A 15,799-nucleotide genomic window follows, 5' to 3' on the forward strand; every position below is an offset into this window, starting at 1 on the left:
AGGAACAGAGATGCATGCAAATCAATAGGCTTTTTAAAGCCTCTTTTGGAAAATGTAGAGCCTTTTAGTTAATTAGTGGTTAGAATGAATGTCCTAAGATGTTGGTGTGGTCGTCCATTTCTTTTGCACATTTAAAAGAGAAAGGGAACTCTTTGTACCTTTATAACATACAGTAATGGATTTTCTCAAGCTACCTGTGATGCAATTTTCTAGCTTTGCACCATCTGAATAGCCTGACTTTGTCATACTCATATTCTAGGCAGAATGTGAGTCTGATACTGCTCCATAGGGCTTTCATTATGAGGCGTGTCTTAACCGAACCAGGAAAAAACAACAACTCTGCAATCAATTGGATAGACCTACAACCAATCAGAGCAACGCAGTGAGCAACGCATAGTTGTCAACAGAGCTCAACTGCGCACACGCAGGAAGAAGTAGTAAAGTAATGAGTAAAGTGATAATAAAGCACTCTATGAGTGCGACCAAAGGAGAAACCACAATGACCACAGGGTTTTCATTGCGTCCCATCTTCTTAGCGACCATCGGAGTCAGCTGATAAATTAAACTTTTGCCGAATCCCGTAGGAAGGACGGCAAACACATCTTTCCGATCGACATATACCTTGATTGCGGTTCTTTGTTCGTCTTTTAAAATAATTGCACTGTCGATTTATTTTATAACAGACGCGATAGCGGAATCTAAACATCTCAATTCTCCTGCTGTAGTCGTCTTTGTTGAAAACAACCCAAGCGCTCTTTGGTGACGTGGGTGATTACGTAACCGCAGATCATCTGTCCATCATCGATTAAAGCCCGCCCTGGCAATTTGATTGGCTCGGCCTTCTGGGAGCCGAGCATAATTACTCCTCAACGGATCGAGTCCAGACCGAACTTCCCGACCAAAAAATGTTGTGGGCGGGGTTCGGGCTGGCACCAAGGCTACCATCTGAAGTGACCACACACCATTTTTCTAACCTGCTATTGAAACCCAGCCTTCACGACCCGAAGGCCTACAAGTCATCCGAATTCTAGCTGAGAAGACCTGTAAGGAGAGTCTGGCACTTTGTATTTTAAGCCTGGAAGGCTTTACCTTTCCTCGCCTGCATACACAGAACTCACCGCTACAGAAAACAGTCAAGACCCAGGAACGACCTGCTTGTCAAACAACCAGGGCATGTAGCGACAGGTACACGTAATCTGCACACCTAAGCTTTGGTCCAAAAAGCTCTCAAGTTCAGTAAACACACCTACATTCCGGCTGTAAGTCAACTTTTGCAATGAAAGGTCATTCAGGGAGTTTGGAAAGGATAGTTTCCTTAGTAACCAATGAACACAAATTCAAGCAGATGCCAAGGGTGTAAACGGCCCTTAATTTGTTATCTCCATTTGAGGAGTGACTAATAGTGCTGCCTAAAAACAAGCCCTGTAAGTCGTTTGTGAGAGCTTGTTGTGCTAAGGCAATCTTTCCCAGATATACTTAGGAAGGTAATGCGAGTAGATTGTTTCGATAAATGCAAGTCCACTGATTGGATGATGGCCAATTAAAGGGCCGTGTCACTCTTTGTCCAAATACATATAAAATGAAACATAAGATAAAATAAATCTAATATCAGAACAACCATATCTTAAAAAAACCTAATTAGCATGCCCAACCCTGATGCCTCTGAGGCTGACCTAGTCTTCCAAGTGAAAGAAAAAAAATGGTTACAATGCTAAAAAGGACAAAATTTAGACAAACGAATTGGTCAAGACCATAAATGAGCTTGTTCATTATAAAATTAGTCTCTGCATCTTAATATTAAATGCAAATTAAGGGCATTGGATTGAAAGCTCTTCCTATATTAAGATAATGATATATAGATGCACAATTTAAATAAAAACCTTGAATTGTCATAATCTCAGTGTCACTGGTTCCATCCATCTTTAATGAGTACGTGTTATTAGATGAGTCCAATTAAATTGATGAATCAACAAAGCTGAATAAAAGTCTCAAAACTCAGAACATTATATTATTATGTGTGTGTGTGTGTGTGTGTGTGTGTGTGTGTGTGTGTGTGTGTGTGTGTGTGTGTGTGTGTGTGTGTGTGTCTACGCAGACAGCTAGACAGAAAAATTATATTTTTGTGCATTTTGTTAATGCATTTTGATAATGTTACCTCCATTACAATTAATTAAATCTGCTGTATCTTTCTCTCTTCTATCCAGCTTTCCATTCCTTTATTTTTTAACATTCTGGTGAAATTTGTGTGGGAAAATGAGGGGTTTTATGACACTTTAAGCCTGTCAACAACGCCCTAACTGTTCTAACTACGTAATAAATGCTCAAAACATCTCAAGGTGTGCTCCCAATAACATCATCTTCCATCCTGAAACATGTTCTCATAATTCAAACATAAGGACAGCTCTATTTCAACAGATGTGCTAGCATCTCTCCACTGACATTTCAGTCATCTTGTGTATGCAGACGCTTCATTCAAATTATATATTGCAACCCAGAAGCTTTAAAGGCTAAAGATTTCACACTACAAATGTAAGCCAGACTTCACAGATTGAAGACAAAAGGCAAAAGTAATTTCTGTTTACCTTATGCAATGCTGCACAAATACTTCTGATGAAAATGCCACAGGCAAAACTAATCAATTTTTAAATCATCCAAATAAGGATTACAAAGGAGCTGAGGTGACATAAGGTTAAGAGCCTAGGCCTGTATACATCATCTTGTCGCACTATCAGTAACCTAATCCCTCTTAAAAATCACAGCGTAAAGCTCTGCAACTACACTATTTATTTTCACTACCTTTGAGACGGTGCATGAGCTGCAGGCAAAAGAACGAACAGACACGGAATGAAAACATGTTTAAAATATCATGAGGACTGTTGTCTACATGCTGGGTTATGATTTAACCTTCAGAGCTTTTAAAGCAAAAACAAACCACAAAAAAACCCAAACTCCAATCCAATGAGAACGATATCGTTCCGTATTACATTTTCCAAAAAGTAGTGCTTAGGAGGGATCTGACAGCGTCATTAAATCATTCCCTTTCTTTATTCGTCTACATCATCCATCCTTGACTTATTCCTACAGTCTATTTGATTACCTTGAAAGCGTTAATGATTAAACAAGATTTGATGGATGCTTTTTTTGCTTCCTAATTCAATTGCAGTGCAGACATACACTAGAAGAAAACTCCTCTTGGAGCCAATTAACAGCTCAAGCACACACACACACACAACAGAGCCAAAGCCCTCTGAGTGAATAATGCATTTAACCTCTTACTATGCCTGTTGGTGCTGCTCAAGCCAGACCTTCAATATCATTTTAATATTTAATCAATTTGCCCTGCTCTCTCAGGCTACATCCAGGCACTCAGAGTCTGTCCTCTTCAGACAAAAAGCATTTTCCTACACAGACTGGGATGTGGAATGAAATTATGCATTTTACACTACTTACCTTGACCTTTGCGGAAACCACTGCCAGCTAGAGTCTCTATAGCAACAGAATCAGGCTTTTTATTTCTCGCCGGGGGATGACTGCCAACTGTTTGGCTTTCAGTGCACAGCTCAGATTTGTTGCTGGACAACGGGTCCTTCCTCTTAAAACGATTAGCAATCAGCTGCCAAAAACTAGTCTCTGGTTGCAATTGTTTGGTGGGCTTGGTTAGTTTGGCAGGATGGAGAGGGATCTCCAATACTGCTACCTTGCCACGAGTTTGGTACTGTATGTACTGTGTGGCCCCTTGGTCCTCGTCTTGCTCGCAAGCTGGCGTTAACGTCCTGCCAGTAAGATAGGAGAACGGACGAGTGGTTTGCATTGATTTTTCTCCAATACTTGCAGTGCGTCTCCATTCAGTTCGGTCATCCTGCTCAAGTTGATTACGATTCCGCCTCATCCTGAGACTCAAACTCCTCCGCAGTGATCCGAACGTTCTCTTTTGTCCTTCCCCCTTGTTGGGTTCCTTTAGCCTTGTTGAAGTTTGTGTCACTACGACTTCCTTGCCTGCTGCCTGTCGACCAAACCATCTCCATCGGAAGCCTGGACGAGGCAAACTACCGGTGCCAGTAGAAGCGTGGCTTGCGAGCTCACCCCGGGATCCAGTTCGCTCTTTATTAAGCTCAAGCACAGTCATGCTAACAGGCCGTGGCTTGCTTCTGCTTTTAGAAGTCCGACGGATTGGTGGTTCTTCTAGTCTATAAGGAAGTAGGCTGACAGACGGCGGCATGTCTGGTTTTAGACCGTCTATGGCACGCAGCTCGGCACGTCTTGTCTGACACCGCTGGACCACATCTGGGCAACCTTGCTCATTGGGGGTAGAGGAAGGCAGAAGAACGTTGCTGTAGTTTGTAGCTGCCAACATGCAAACACTGCGGGGTCTTGTCGAGCTGTCTTGGTTGATGGTTGTTGTGGTTTCCAGTCCCCTTTTGTCATCTGGGAAGACAAACATGCTCACTACTCTTCTGCTGCCCAGGAGCCGAAGGCCATGTGCAGGCCTTCGTAAGACCGCCACATGAGTTTCTGATGCATTCTCCACAGATATAGCATTAAAAGTAAGTTCCTTAATGGGAATGTGGCAAACATCAGCAGAGACGACTTTGGTCCAAGCTTTCTTTTCCACAGCCAAATCGAAGTCTTCCGCAGAGGCTTGTTGCACACAGCTGTCCTGGAAGAAAGAAGGTAACCGGTCCGTCCTCATTCCTAGTACTTCCCCTTTCCTCCACCCCCCATTCCCTGTGCTGCTCAGGTAAAACCACCTATTGAGCTTTCCAGCTGCACTCCTCCTCTGCCCTGGGCTCTCTCGACGTTCCTCCCTCTGATCCGCCTCTTGTCTTTCGTTGTCGTCCTCTCCCACGTTGTTCTTAACAACTCCCAGCTCAGCTTCTACCCTCCTCTCACCCCCTCCTGAAGGCGTACGAGTCTGCAGCTCCTCCTGGAGTCCCATTCTGGCAAACAACAACTTCATATAGAGTTTTATCACCTTGGTCTTGGTGAGGAGACGTGATCTTTCCTTTAGAAATCACATTTCATATTACGGACACACCTCCACAAGCTTGTTCTCGGCAACTTAAACGCTCTCTCTCTAACACTGCCACACTCTTGAGTCTTTCACCTCCAGGCCACATTCCAAAAGCAAGAATAATCCCTCACCTTTGACTTGTGAGAGACGGAGACAGAGTTAGGGGGGGGGGAAACTTCAAACAAGCACCAGCATGACCTCACTGAAACTTTTACCTTGCAGGGGATTATGGGGGGGGAACTCGCTATGAAAAAACAAACCTGTGCATTGGAGGGATAAATACAGCCACAGATTAAGGAGTCTTTGGTCTTCTCCTACTGTCAAAAACAGGTCTGTGCAACCCTGCAGTCAGCAGTGAAGGCAAATTCCTTAATGTTCCGGTTCTTGGCATGAGTGAGAGGGGTCTGTTTGAACTTCAAGCTGCTCCCACATGTCCCAAGGATAACGGCAAAACAAGGAGCAGAATATTTTGTCTCCTTAAAGCGAAGGCATTGCCAAGGCACCTGTAGAGAAATCCTTGCGGGAGATACTGCTGTGACTGAAGATTAAAACAGAGGGTGCCTGAAGCTTGGGGTAGCGAGTATCTGCAGCATAGTTACCAACATTTGCACCATCCTAAAAAGCATCCAAATTAAAGGGCATTTTGTAGAGCTTCCCTTTCTTCGAGCCTCCCTAAATCATTCTCTCTCTAGTTCCCACATTCCCACCCTCCCTTCCTAAACTGCCCTCCCTCACAACTGCATTTCCTCATCCAACTGAACAAGGCAGAAATTGGCAAACAAAACTGGGGAGCTCATTGCATGGGGGGAGGATGAAATGCCAAACAATTCCCCAGTTTTCTCATGCATGTCTTTGCCTATGCTAAAGTAATGTCATGTAAAGTTTTCATGCCACCTATGTCAACTCTAGGAGCATTGAATAAGCATTATGGAAAAGAATGTGCAATGAAAATAAAATGATTTCCCAGAAACACTAAATGTGCATGCAAAAGCTGTCTCCACAATAAAAATACAAATACAACAAAGTATTTACCCCATAAACAAGTTTTAGCTTTGATATTAAGATTGCTTCCTAGGATTCTGTATAACATTAATATTGGTTCCTAACATGGTAAATCTGACTGGCCATCGGTCATACTAGAAAAAGCCATCTGGATTAGGAAAACAAGGGAGCAGATTTGAGATTTTGTGCTTGTAAAGAGCACCCACAAGTGGTTTCAATGAAAACTACCCCACCAGTCTAGTTATTCTACACGGCCATGGAGAATTGTTTTTAGAATAGTCCAGAGACTCGCTTGATGACATTCCTGCTGCGCAAAGGAATTTATGAGAAGTAGTATTTTAGTTGGACTATGGTAAACTTACAGCTGTCATAAGATGGACAAAAAAATTCACAATCAAATGCATCAATTTTGTCTAAGAACAGCATATACATTACACATTCATTTATGAAAATTTCAGCCACAATTTGATTGAAACAGACTTCTAAAAGATGCAAAATAATAAAGCAGCACTCTTTCCCCTTTTTCTTTCTCTCTTCATTCTTTTCCACTTTTATTATTTTCTTCCTTGTTTCCTTCTGAAGTTTTATCCTTCCTTCCCATGTTTATTTTTGTCTCTTTCTTTCCTTCTTTCCATCCTTTCCATATTTATTTTTCATTCTTTCTTTTTCTCTCTCCCTCTTTCCATTCTCATTTGCCTCTTTCATTTTTTCCTATTTCATATTTTAACATTTTCTTCTTTACTTCTTTCCTTCCCTCCTTTTATTTCTTTCCTTACTTCCCTTTTAAATTCTTTCCATCTTTGTCTTTTCCTCTATTTCCGTTCCTACTTTCTTTATTTCTTTCCTTATTTAATTCTTTCCTGTCATTCTCTCTCTCTCTCTTCATCATTTTTGAGATAACCATCTAATTATCCAGACAATAAGTACTTTAATCCAGTTTACTCCTTTATGAACTCATGTCTGACATCTTACATGTACGAGTCTGAGAACACAACAGAAGCCACGGGCTGATGATCCTAGACTAGTCTTTTCTTTTTTTAAGTCTTTTTTTATAAGAAAAACCACAAGTCCCTTGACAATAAGGCTTTTTATTTTGAGCTTCCACCCACTCAGAGTAAAATATTTGACAGATTTCCGATTTGTATAACCTAATGATTTTAATTACATGGACATATCCAAGAACATAATTGCTTTTACATTTTGGGTGAACTTACCCTTTAAACTATATGTCATTAATTACTCACCCTCATGTCGTTCCAAACCCGTAAGACTTTTGTTCATCTTCGGAACACAAATGAAGATCTTTTTGATGAAATCTGAGAGATTTCTGTCCCTCCATTGACAGCTACGCAACTACCACTTTAACGCTTCAAAAAGTTCATAAAGAGATCGTAAAACTAATCCATATGAATTGAGAGGTTTATTCCAAATTTTCTGAAGAGACTTGATTGCTTTATTTGATGAACAGATTTAATTTAGGCTTTTACTCACATATAAACTTTGATCAGCGAACATACACAGCTCAACCGAACATGAATGTCTCGCAAGAACAAACCTCTTCCGGAAGCTCAAACGGTTCGGTTTTGAAGCGTCAAAGTTTCAGTTGTATAAGCTGTCAATGGAGGGACAGAAAGCTCTCAGATTTCATCAAAGTTCCAAAGAAGAATGAAAGTCTTACGGGTTTGGAACAACATGAGGGTGAGTACGAATTTTCATTTTTGGGTGAACTATCCCTTTAACTTTAAAGCCATATTTAACCAACAAAATGTTTCCATTGCAAGATTTATGTCCTATATACTCTTATCAACTCTCAAGCTAAAAAAGATAACTCACGCTATAGTTATTTAAAATACAACGTATCAGTCAAAAAACATCATGCATATGTCACTGATGACTCGCTTTTCATTCGATTATCATATGTGAAGCACCTTAATTTTTACGGCCTTCACCGCTGATAGACAATGATGTGAAAATTTGAAATAAACAGCAAGTACAAATGTCTATAACGTTTAATACTATTTTCCCACACGTGGACACAAACGTGGATATTTGATATTTACAATTGCCCCTTTTCAACACTATCTAAAATAAAATACACCAGATCAAAGATGACCTCAATTCTGGAATAGTATTTTAAAAGAAACTATTCACTATACAGTTCAGCTATTTAATAAATCAAAAAGACATTTGTAAAGCAAGCACTAGGAAAGCCAGAAAACAACCGAGCATTGATAAGATGGAAGTTAACATGGTAATTCGCCTTTGAAGAAGTATTTATTACCTGCGTCTACAGCATTAGGGTTAGCCACCCCCGTAACATCCACTGAGATCAAACAGTCCTCGTCACCCCACTGAACATGGTTGTGTCTTGGCCGTCTTTTCCCTCCAAAACACATCATGATGATGACTTCTCCAAACTACAAGAATATCCTTTCACCAGCGGCATTATCAGACCAAAAACAAACTAAAACCAAGTTTAGGGTCCTAATAATCTCTGATATTCCCATTAAGACTGTTCTTCAGGCGAGACGGTGATGTTCTAGTACTGCTTTTGACAGATTGACTAACGTCATGCTGAGATCATGAGCTTAGCTTTGTCAAATATCAAAAATGTCCCGGCAAGAGGGAGGAAGTGACAGACAGGTTCAGGAAACATGTCGAACCTTTGTAATCCCTCATGAGAAGGAGGAGGGGATCACGGACTCCCTGTCTTACCTGAAGTAGGATTAGTCTAATCCTTAACCAATAGGAATCATTGGTGCATTATCCGTACCCGGTGTGAACACGCACACACAGAAATGCTATCGTGTCCCACTCTGTTTTGGAGTAAAGTGCGGTCGTCCCTTTAAAAAACTAGTTTAACTCATCTTGGTATCTGTGCAATGCTCTGACGCAAGACGCCCCACTGATATTTCAAGTCCAACCACTGTCTGTGATGAAGCTTTCTACTTGTCTTTAAAGTCAGATTAAACAAACATCAGTTAAAAAGTAGTGCAACAAAATGCAAAAAGCTCGTAAGTGTGACAGAAATATGAATTCAGGGATCATAGCTAGGCATCAAAACTGTCCACTTCATAAACTATAACCAATATTCAACAAGTTAAACAAGTTGACTCATTACAGAAACGCACAGGGTTGCCCAACATTTTCAGACGAAACTACACATGCATTTACAAACTATTTCCACCTAATGAAATGCATTTAATTGACGAGATCCCATAGAAACGGGAGCACATAAAGACCATATCGACTCAACATCTCATTACCTTTTCATTAAAAACCAGCGCGCCATCGGCGGTACCGTCTGCGAGGCTAAATGAATACAAATACTGATGGATGAGAGAAAAAACACATTTTGCCCTGGCGAGGTGGAGTAGCAAAGGCAGAGCATTAGATATGCCTTTCATTTCTACCAATTTAATTATGCAGACCATCAGAAAGTGTGTTTCCGAATGCTTTTTTCACCCTCAGGGCGCACCTTTATTACGCCGAACCCTTTGGAAATTGGCCTGCCAGTCTAATTAAAACAGAAAAACTAATTACGGTAAGACAATTAGACCTCTCGTCTTTTATTTTAAACACTTCTAATGGAGCAAGAAAGTGACGCAAGCTGCATGCCAATCCCTCTCGTCTTTTTTATGAAGATGAAGATGTTGCTTCAGGATATTTAGTACAGAATTCAGTGAACATCTTCGGATCTGGAATTGGTTTATACACAAACATTCAGTGACACTGAGGGATATCTAGTAAAAGGAACATTGTTAGAGAAATAATGTTATTAAAGAAGATTTCTAGCATCTTTAATTAGCACGCAGTGAGTGATATCGCCAATATTCACTAGTTCAATTCAAGTTTGTGAATCATTTCTAAGGTGTCCAGTTAATTAAATCAGTCCAGTTTTACTCTGAATCAACCTTTTCTTTTCACACATTAAATGTTTTTATAAAAATACAAGGCTGCATTTATTTGATCAAAAAATAGTAATATTGTGAAATGTTATTAAAATGTAAAAAGCTGTGCTACTTAATATTTTTGTGGAAACTGTGACTTTTTTTAGGATTCTTTATTAAATAGAAAGTTCAAAAGACATTATAACATTATAAATATCGATTAAATAATTCTTTAATCGAGATATATCGATTAAATAATTCTTTCTTTAGTCAAAAATTATTAGTAACGGTCTGTGGTTTTGTTCTTACAGACATTTTTAACCTACTTCTGATGAAAAGGAAAAGCTTTTTAATCCATTTCAGAAAATAAAAATGCCATCTTAAGTATGAAAAATATTTTTAACTACATGGCCCACCTCAATTACCATGTCAGCGTCTCTTATTAGCATATCAGTGTGCAACAACTAATCCAAATACAATGTGATTATTTGTTAATACACTTTTCTTTTAACCTGTAAGCTTTTGCATACGTCTGTGGGACCTAAAAAAAACGTACTATAATAACGTTAAACATAAGCCTTGAGCACATATGAAGCCGATCTAAATCATAAACAGATTCTAAATCAGATTCTAATCATAAATGCAATATTACAAGTTGTGTCCATAAACAAACACCAGTAGGGGGCAGTATGTCTTCTCTCACAGCGGACCACTGAACCTATTACTTCAGTTCATAAATCAAGTCCAGCATCATTAAATCTTGATTTTGTCTGTATCAACAATAATACGTGTGCTTTCACATAGCTCCCATTATATTTCACCCAATTATATGCTACTAATATTAAATAACATTGCATGCAACAACAAATCTTTCCCTAATTATGAGAAATCGCAAAATTAGCTTTGTGTGCAACTTTAGGAAGGAAAACGTGCAAAAATTTACACCTCCATCAGCTCCTGAGCTCATTTCTAATACTAATTAGGTTACACAAGGTTATGTAATTTTCCAAGCTGCACTGCAGTCCAGTTCAAAAGCAGGGGGTCCCTGTGAGAACGTGATCATGTGGAAGAACACACGGCAGGTGTGGAGCGCTATGGTGCAGTACAGTCATGTTACGTAAGGGAAGACGATCCCCGAGGGGCAGGAGCAAAGAACGAATCAAAGAATGTGTGCAGGATCCGCCGGGATGCAGAGAGACAATTAATGCCGACTGAACTTTAATGAGGGTTCGTGATGAGTTGTGAACGCCTTTATACTCAAATAAAGTAAAGCCATTGATACGGTTTATAATGCTTTCAAATGAACAACAGAATTTTATCGCTATAAAAACACACCACAAATGCTGCGCTTTCTAATTATGCATATGTTCTGGTTTGGTTTACCATGATGCATAAATTGATAAAAGTCAACATGAAAGCAAAACTGCGTTCAGTTGCTTTCTTAAAGGGATAGTTCACCCAAAAATAAATATGTTGTCATCATTTAATTAAGTTGTTCCAAACCTGAATTTGAATATGAATTTCTTTCTTCTGAAAAGAACATATTTTGAAGAATGATGCTAACCAAAGAGTTGATTGGCCGGTTAAAAGAGAATTTTTTTTTTGGTTTCAATATTTATTTTAGTATTTTAAATAATGAGCACTGATAAATAATCCAGTTACAAGCATTAAAGCGATAGTTCACCCAAAAAGTAAAATTAAAATGAAAGTTGGGCCCCATTGACGATCCCTCCTCCCATACTATGGAAGGCCCAACTTTCATTTTAATTTTTAACTTTCATTTAACCCTTTTTGGGTGAACTATCGCTTTAATACTTGTAACTGGACTATTTATCAGTGCTCAATAAATTATTAGTTATTATTAACCAAAGCAAAAACTAATAATGCTTTTTGTTAATTGAAATAAAGCTGAAGTAATGTAGAAATGTTGCTTTGGCAACCAACTGAAATAAAAAAGCTGAATTACTAAAATGACTAAAACTGAAATAAAAATAATGCTAAATTAAAAAATAAGGCTGAAAAATGACAAAAGCAATAACTAAAACTTAAAATTTACAAATAAAAGCTAATTCAAAATAATAACAAATATTAAAATAATATATAATACTACAATAATGCTCTTCACAATCCAGTCAATTCCTGTTGGGTGAAAAGTTCCGCCTTAAACTTTGGTTGTTGAACAATCTTGTATGTATCACTTACATCACCCAATGAGGGGCCCACAAACCCCCCTCATTGGTTGACCCGAGAAACAAAACAAAGCTTCAGGAAGTCAACCTACCAATGGCTTGCTTATAGTTTTAGTCTGCACTAAACTGGGACAAAAGCAAGTATTTAACATCAAAAAAAAAATTGCACACATCTCAGCAAATCTACTTTCCCGGTCACTTCCTGGTCTGAATTGCGTCCTTCCGGCAGGGCATCATTCTGATGGGTTCAGACGCCAGATTTAGCCCCACTACTGTCAGCCTGCTATTTGGGCCACGCTGATGACTAGGTGTTGAACGGGTGACTAAAGTGCTGGAAAGCATGTTAATGGGATGGAATGACTCAGCGGAGGAGTAATCTCACACACACACACACACACACACACACACACACACACACAATGAAACCATCTACCTCATCAGTATTGAGAGGCCACATTAAGTTTCACTGTGATCTCTATACTATGGTAAAGTTGACACATGTCAGACTATTTAGGAAACTTGTTTGAAACTATTTTGACACGGACCTCATGCATCCTGTGTGATAACTGAGAATAAAATGTGTAAAAACTGACAAGTTATCACTGAAATGCAAAAAGGGCCTCACAATATGATTAACCCTCTGAGGTCGACAAACGCGCCGGCGCGTTTTGCTGGATTTTCTCCACATTGTAGCACTATAAACTTAAATTTCTCCGTCATTTATGGTCATACAGAAAAAATAAATATAAAAAAAGAATCTGTGGTATTTCTACTTTTGTATGTGTCCACTTCCAATCAAATCAAAACATTGTGCTTTTGTAAAATAAAGAAAATAAACAGTGTGTGCGTTCTGCCTCTCCGTCGCGGTGAACTTTTTTTTCTTGAGCACGTCTATAAACTGAAACAAAACTCAGCGAATACTTGTCACACATTTATGAGCCATACACCTTTATAAACATTTAAGTGTGTACTTTTAAATGATCGGATTCAAAACGAAAACAAATATTCTCTGTTTAAGTAATTTGTATAAAACCAACAAGATTTCCAGCTTCTCAAACGCTTCCTAATTATTTTTAATTCGGCCACGCCCACTCGCGCAAAAGATATTCACATGCAAATCTCCACATGGAACGCGATCGCCCTCATTACCTCAACAACAAAACACTTCACTTCACTTTTCGTCGAGTTTGAAAGACGTGCCTGAGCTTACATTGGATTTACATCAGAAGAAGAAGAACGATATTTGAAGACAAGAAAGATAAGGTAAGTAATTCTTACATATTAGTTTGCTATTGTTGCATAAATTTCACATTGCAGTTGAACTGTTGCTAGATATATGGTGAATATTATAATATTTAGACCCGTGTTTACTGTTACTGTGTTTGTGGATATCTGCTCAAACGTAGATAGGCTATGTATATGGTAGGCCTAACCATAATGTTTTATATTTGATCGCAATCGCGTTTTAATGTATCATATTTTTGATCGCGATCGCGTTTTAATGTATCATATTTTTGATCGTGATCGCGTTTGAATGTATCATATTTTGGAAAAGCAAAACGCTCCAAACGGCTTCATGTTTTTACTATTATCTCATTTCATATCATCATAACGAATGGAAACATTTGAAGTAACATGATAATCAATATATTTTTCTCTAGCTTAGTTGTTACTGAAATCTTTTTGAAAATATATATAGGCTGCTATATTGTTATTATTTTATGCAGCACTGCGCATAGCCTATACCTACAAGGCACAACAAACCTGGTGTTCATTATATGTTGTTGGAAACATTTGTGTGAGTGTGTGTGTGTATTCTGTGAATTTTAAAAAGCAATTTTAACAAGAAAAATCTAAAATGTATTCCCAAAATCGTGCAGGCCTTTCTCTTGATATTAGTATGTTCTTTTTTTTTTTTTTTTTCAGGGCCCAGATGCCACTGAGTCCTGCTGACTTAAACATTCACAGTACATGTCACAGTACATGAACATGGTAAAGTGAAAATCAAACACCTTAGAAAATGAAAGGTATGTACAATGTTTTTAGGAATGGCACAAAGGTCTCTTTCTTCAATAAGTGCTTTTTTGTTGTGTATCTTTGGATTATGTTGTGTTGTAAATAAATCCAAACAATTTTAAAAGCCATTCTTTTTTAAATCTCCTCATTCTTTGTGCAAGGTTGGTCAGAATGATGGGCCCTGATAAGCTCCTAATAGGGCCATTAGGGAGGTTCTTTGTCTTTCTCAGGTGTGGAAAGCTTTCATATTAATGAGGTGATCCGCCCCTTCGCATATTGCTTTCTAACACAAAACACGTCGTAAAATTTTTAAATCAATATATTGTCTTCTCTGAATGAGCAGTCAGGGTGATTCTCACATAGTTTTAGAGCAAATATTCTAGGCTACGTGATACAATTTTCAAAAGTCTTGTGAAGAAATAATCAGTATGGGTTTCATGACCTTATTTCAGTGAGAATTTATTTTTGTATTTTCACAAACCACGCATAAATGTCATTATCTCAAAACTACAAACTTTTACATACATGCTGCTGATATATTATTGTAGCAGAGTTTGTGCTGAATACAGTGTAATTAGACTTTAGCCATGAAAATGTCACAAGTAACAGAAATAACCACAAATGTCAGAGCATGTCAGAACACCTCCAGGGCCCAGAAAACAGCTCAGACCTCAGAGGGTTAATTAGTTATTAAATATATTGCATAATGTGCAACAGATCACTAGTGCATTCAAATAGTTACAAATATCATGAAACTTAATACATTTATAACCGAATGCAACTGCTTATCTGTTAAACATATATAGTAATGTTTAAAAAAAAAAAATGGTACTGCATGTATATATGTATGTGTGTGTGTGTGTGTGTGTGTGTGTGTGTGTGTGTGTGTGTGTGTGTGTGTGTGTGTGTGTGTGTGTGTGTACATACCATGGTGTTTTAATATGGTCAGAAATGTTTAGAAATATATATTTTAAATGACAATATATATAATGGTTTAGAATGTCTTTTTTAAGGTTAAAATCTAAAGTGAGTTTTTAACAACAGAAAAGTACCCCCATATTACCAAAACCACTGTGTTCGATTCTGCCATAGTAGTAATATCATGATATTTTAAGTACCTTACAGCACCATTCAAGAAGCATTTTATATGAATAATAATCAGACAGTATAATCATGTATCATGGCTCCTGAATGGTACTGTAAGGTACTTCAATGAATAATATGGCATATTATTCCATTATTCTTTGAAGTATATGGAGTACAAGTAGTGGTATATGTTGATGGTAATCCCAGTTTTTTACACACACAATATATATATATATATATATATATATATATATATATATATATATATATATATATATATATATATATATTTTTTTTTTTTTTTTTTTTTTTTTTTTTTTTTTTGGGTAAGCATATTTTGCCAGGATAGTTTGACCGTTTTGTGCACTTATAAGGGCTAAAATGACACTATATTGTGTATGTATAGAATGTCCACACACACACACACACACACACACCAGCTGAACTATTCTTTCAGGCCATAACTGCTCCTCCCTGTCTCAATCACCGTGACAACATGCATCAAAATGGCCGGCCATTTTCCATGGGACCAAAAAGAGAGTGTACCGGAATTTTAAGGACCTCCATTCAGCTCCCTAACTGAAAGAGAGCTAGTCAAATCTTCA

At 38.1% G+C, this 15,799-nt stretch overlaps 1 protein-coding gene across 2 annotated transcripts in view; it reads right to left on the reverse strand.

The window, feature by feature from the left end:
* Positions 1-15,799, reverse strand: part of agap3 (ArfGAP with GTPase domain, ankyrin repeat and PH domain 3) — a gene marked incomplete at its 5' end in the record, with an annotated part of 175,325 nt that overhangs the window by 89,714 nt on the left and 69,812 nt on the right. Inside the window, one exon of one of the 2 annotated variants that reach the window (XM_081353119.1) lies at positions 3,451-4,936. The exons of the other annotated variant lie outside the window; for it this stretch is intronic. Coding sequence (XP_081209245.1) covers positions 3,451-4,936 — 1,486 coding nt within the window. Of the gene's footprint in view, positions 1-3,450; positions 4,937-15,799 lie in introns of those variants that run through there. 2 annotated transcript variants of the gene reach the window in all.

The sequence above is a fragment of the Scardinius erythrophthalmus genome (genome assembly GCF_964197995.2).
Source record: "Scardinius erythrophthalmus genome assembly, chromosome: 22".
Lineage (NCBI taxonomy): Eukaryota > Metazoa > Chordata > Actinopteri > Cypriniformes > Leuciscidae > Scardinius > Scardinius erythrophthalmus.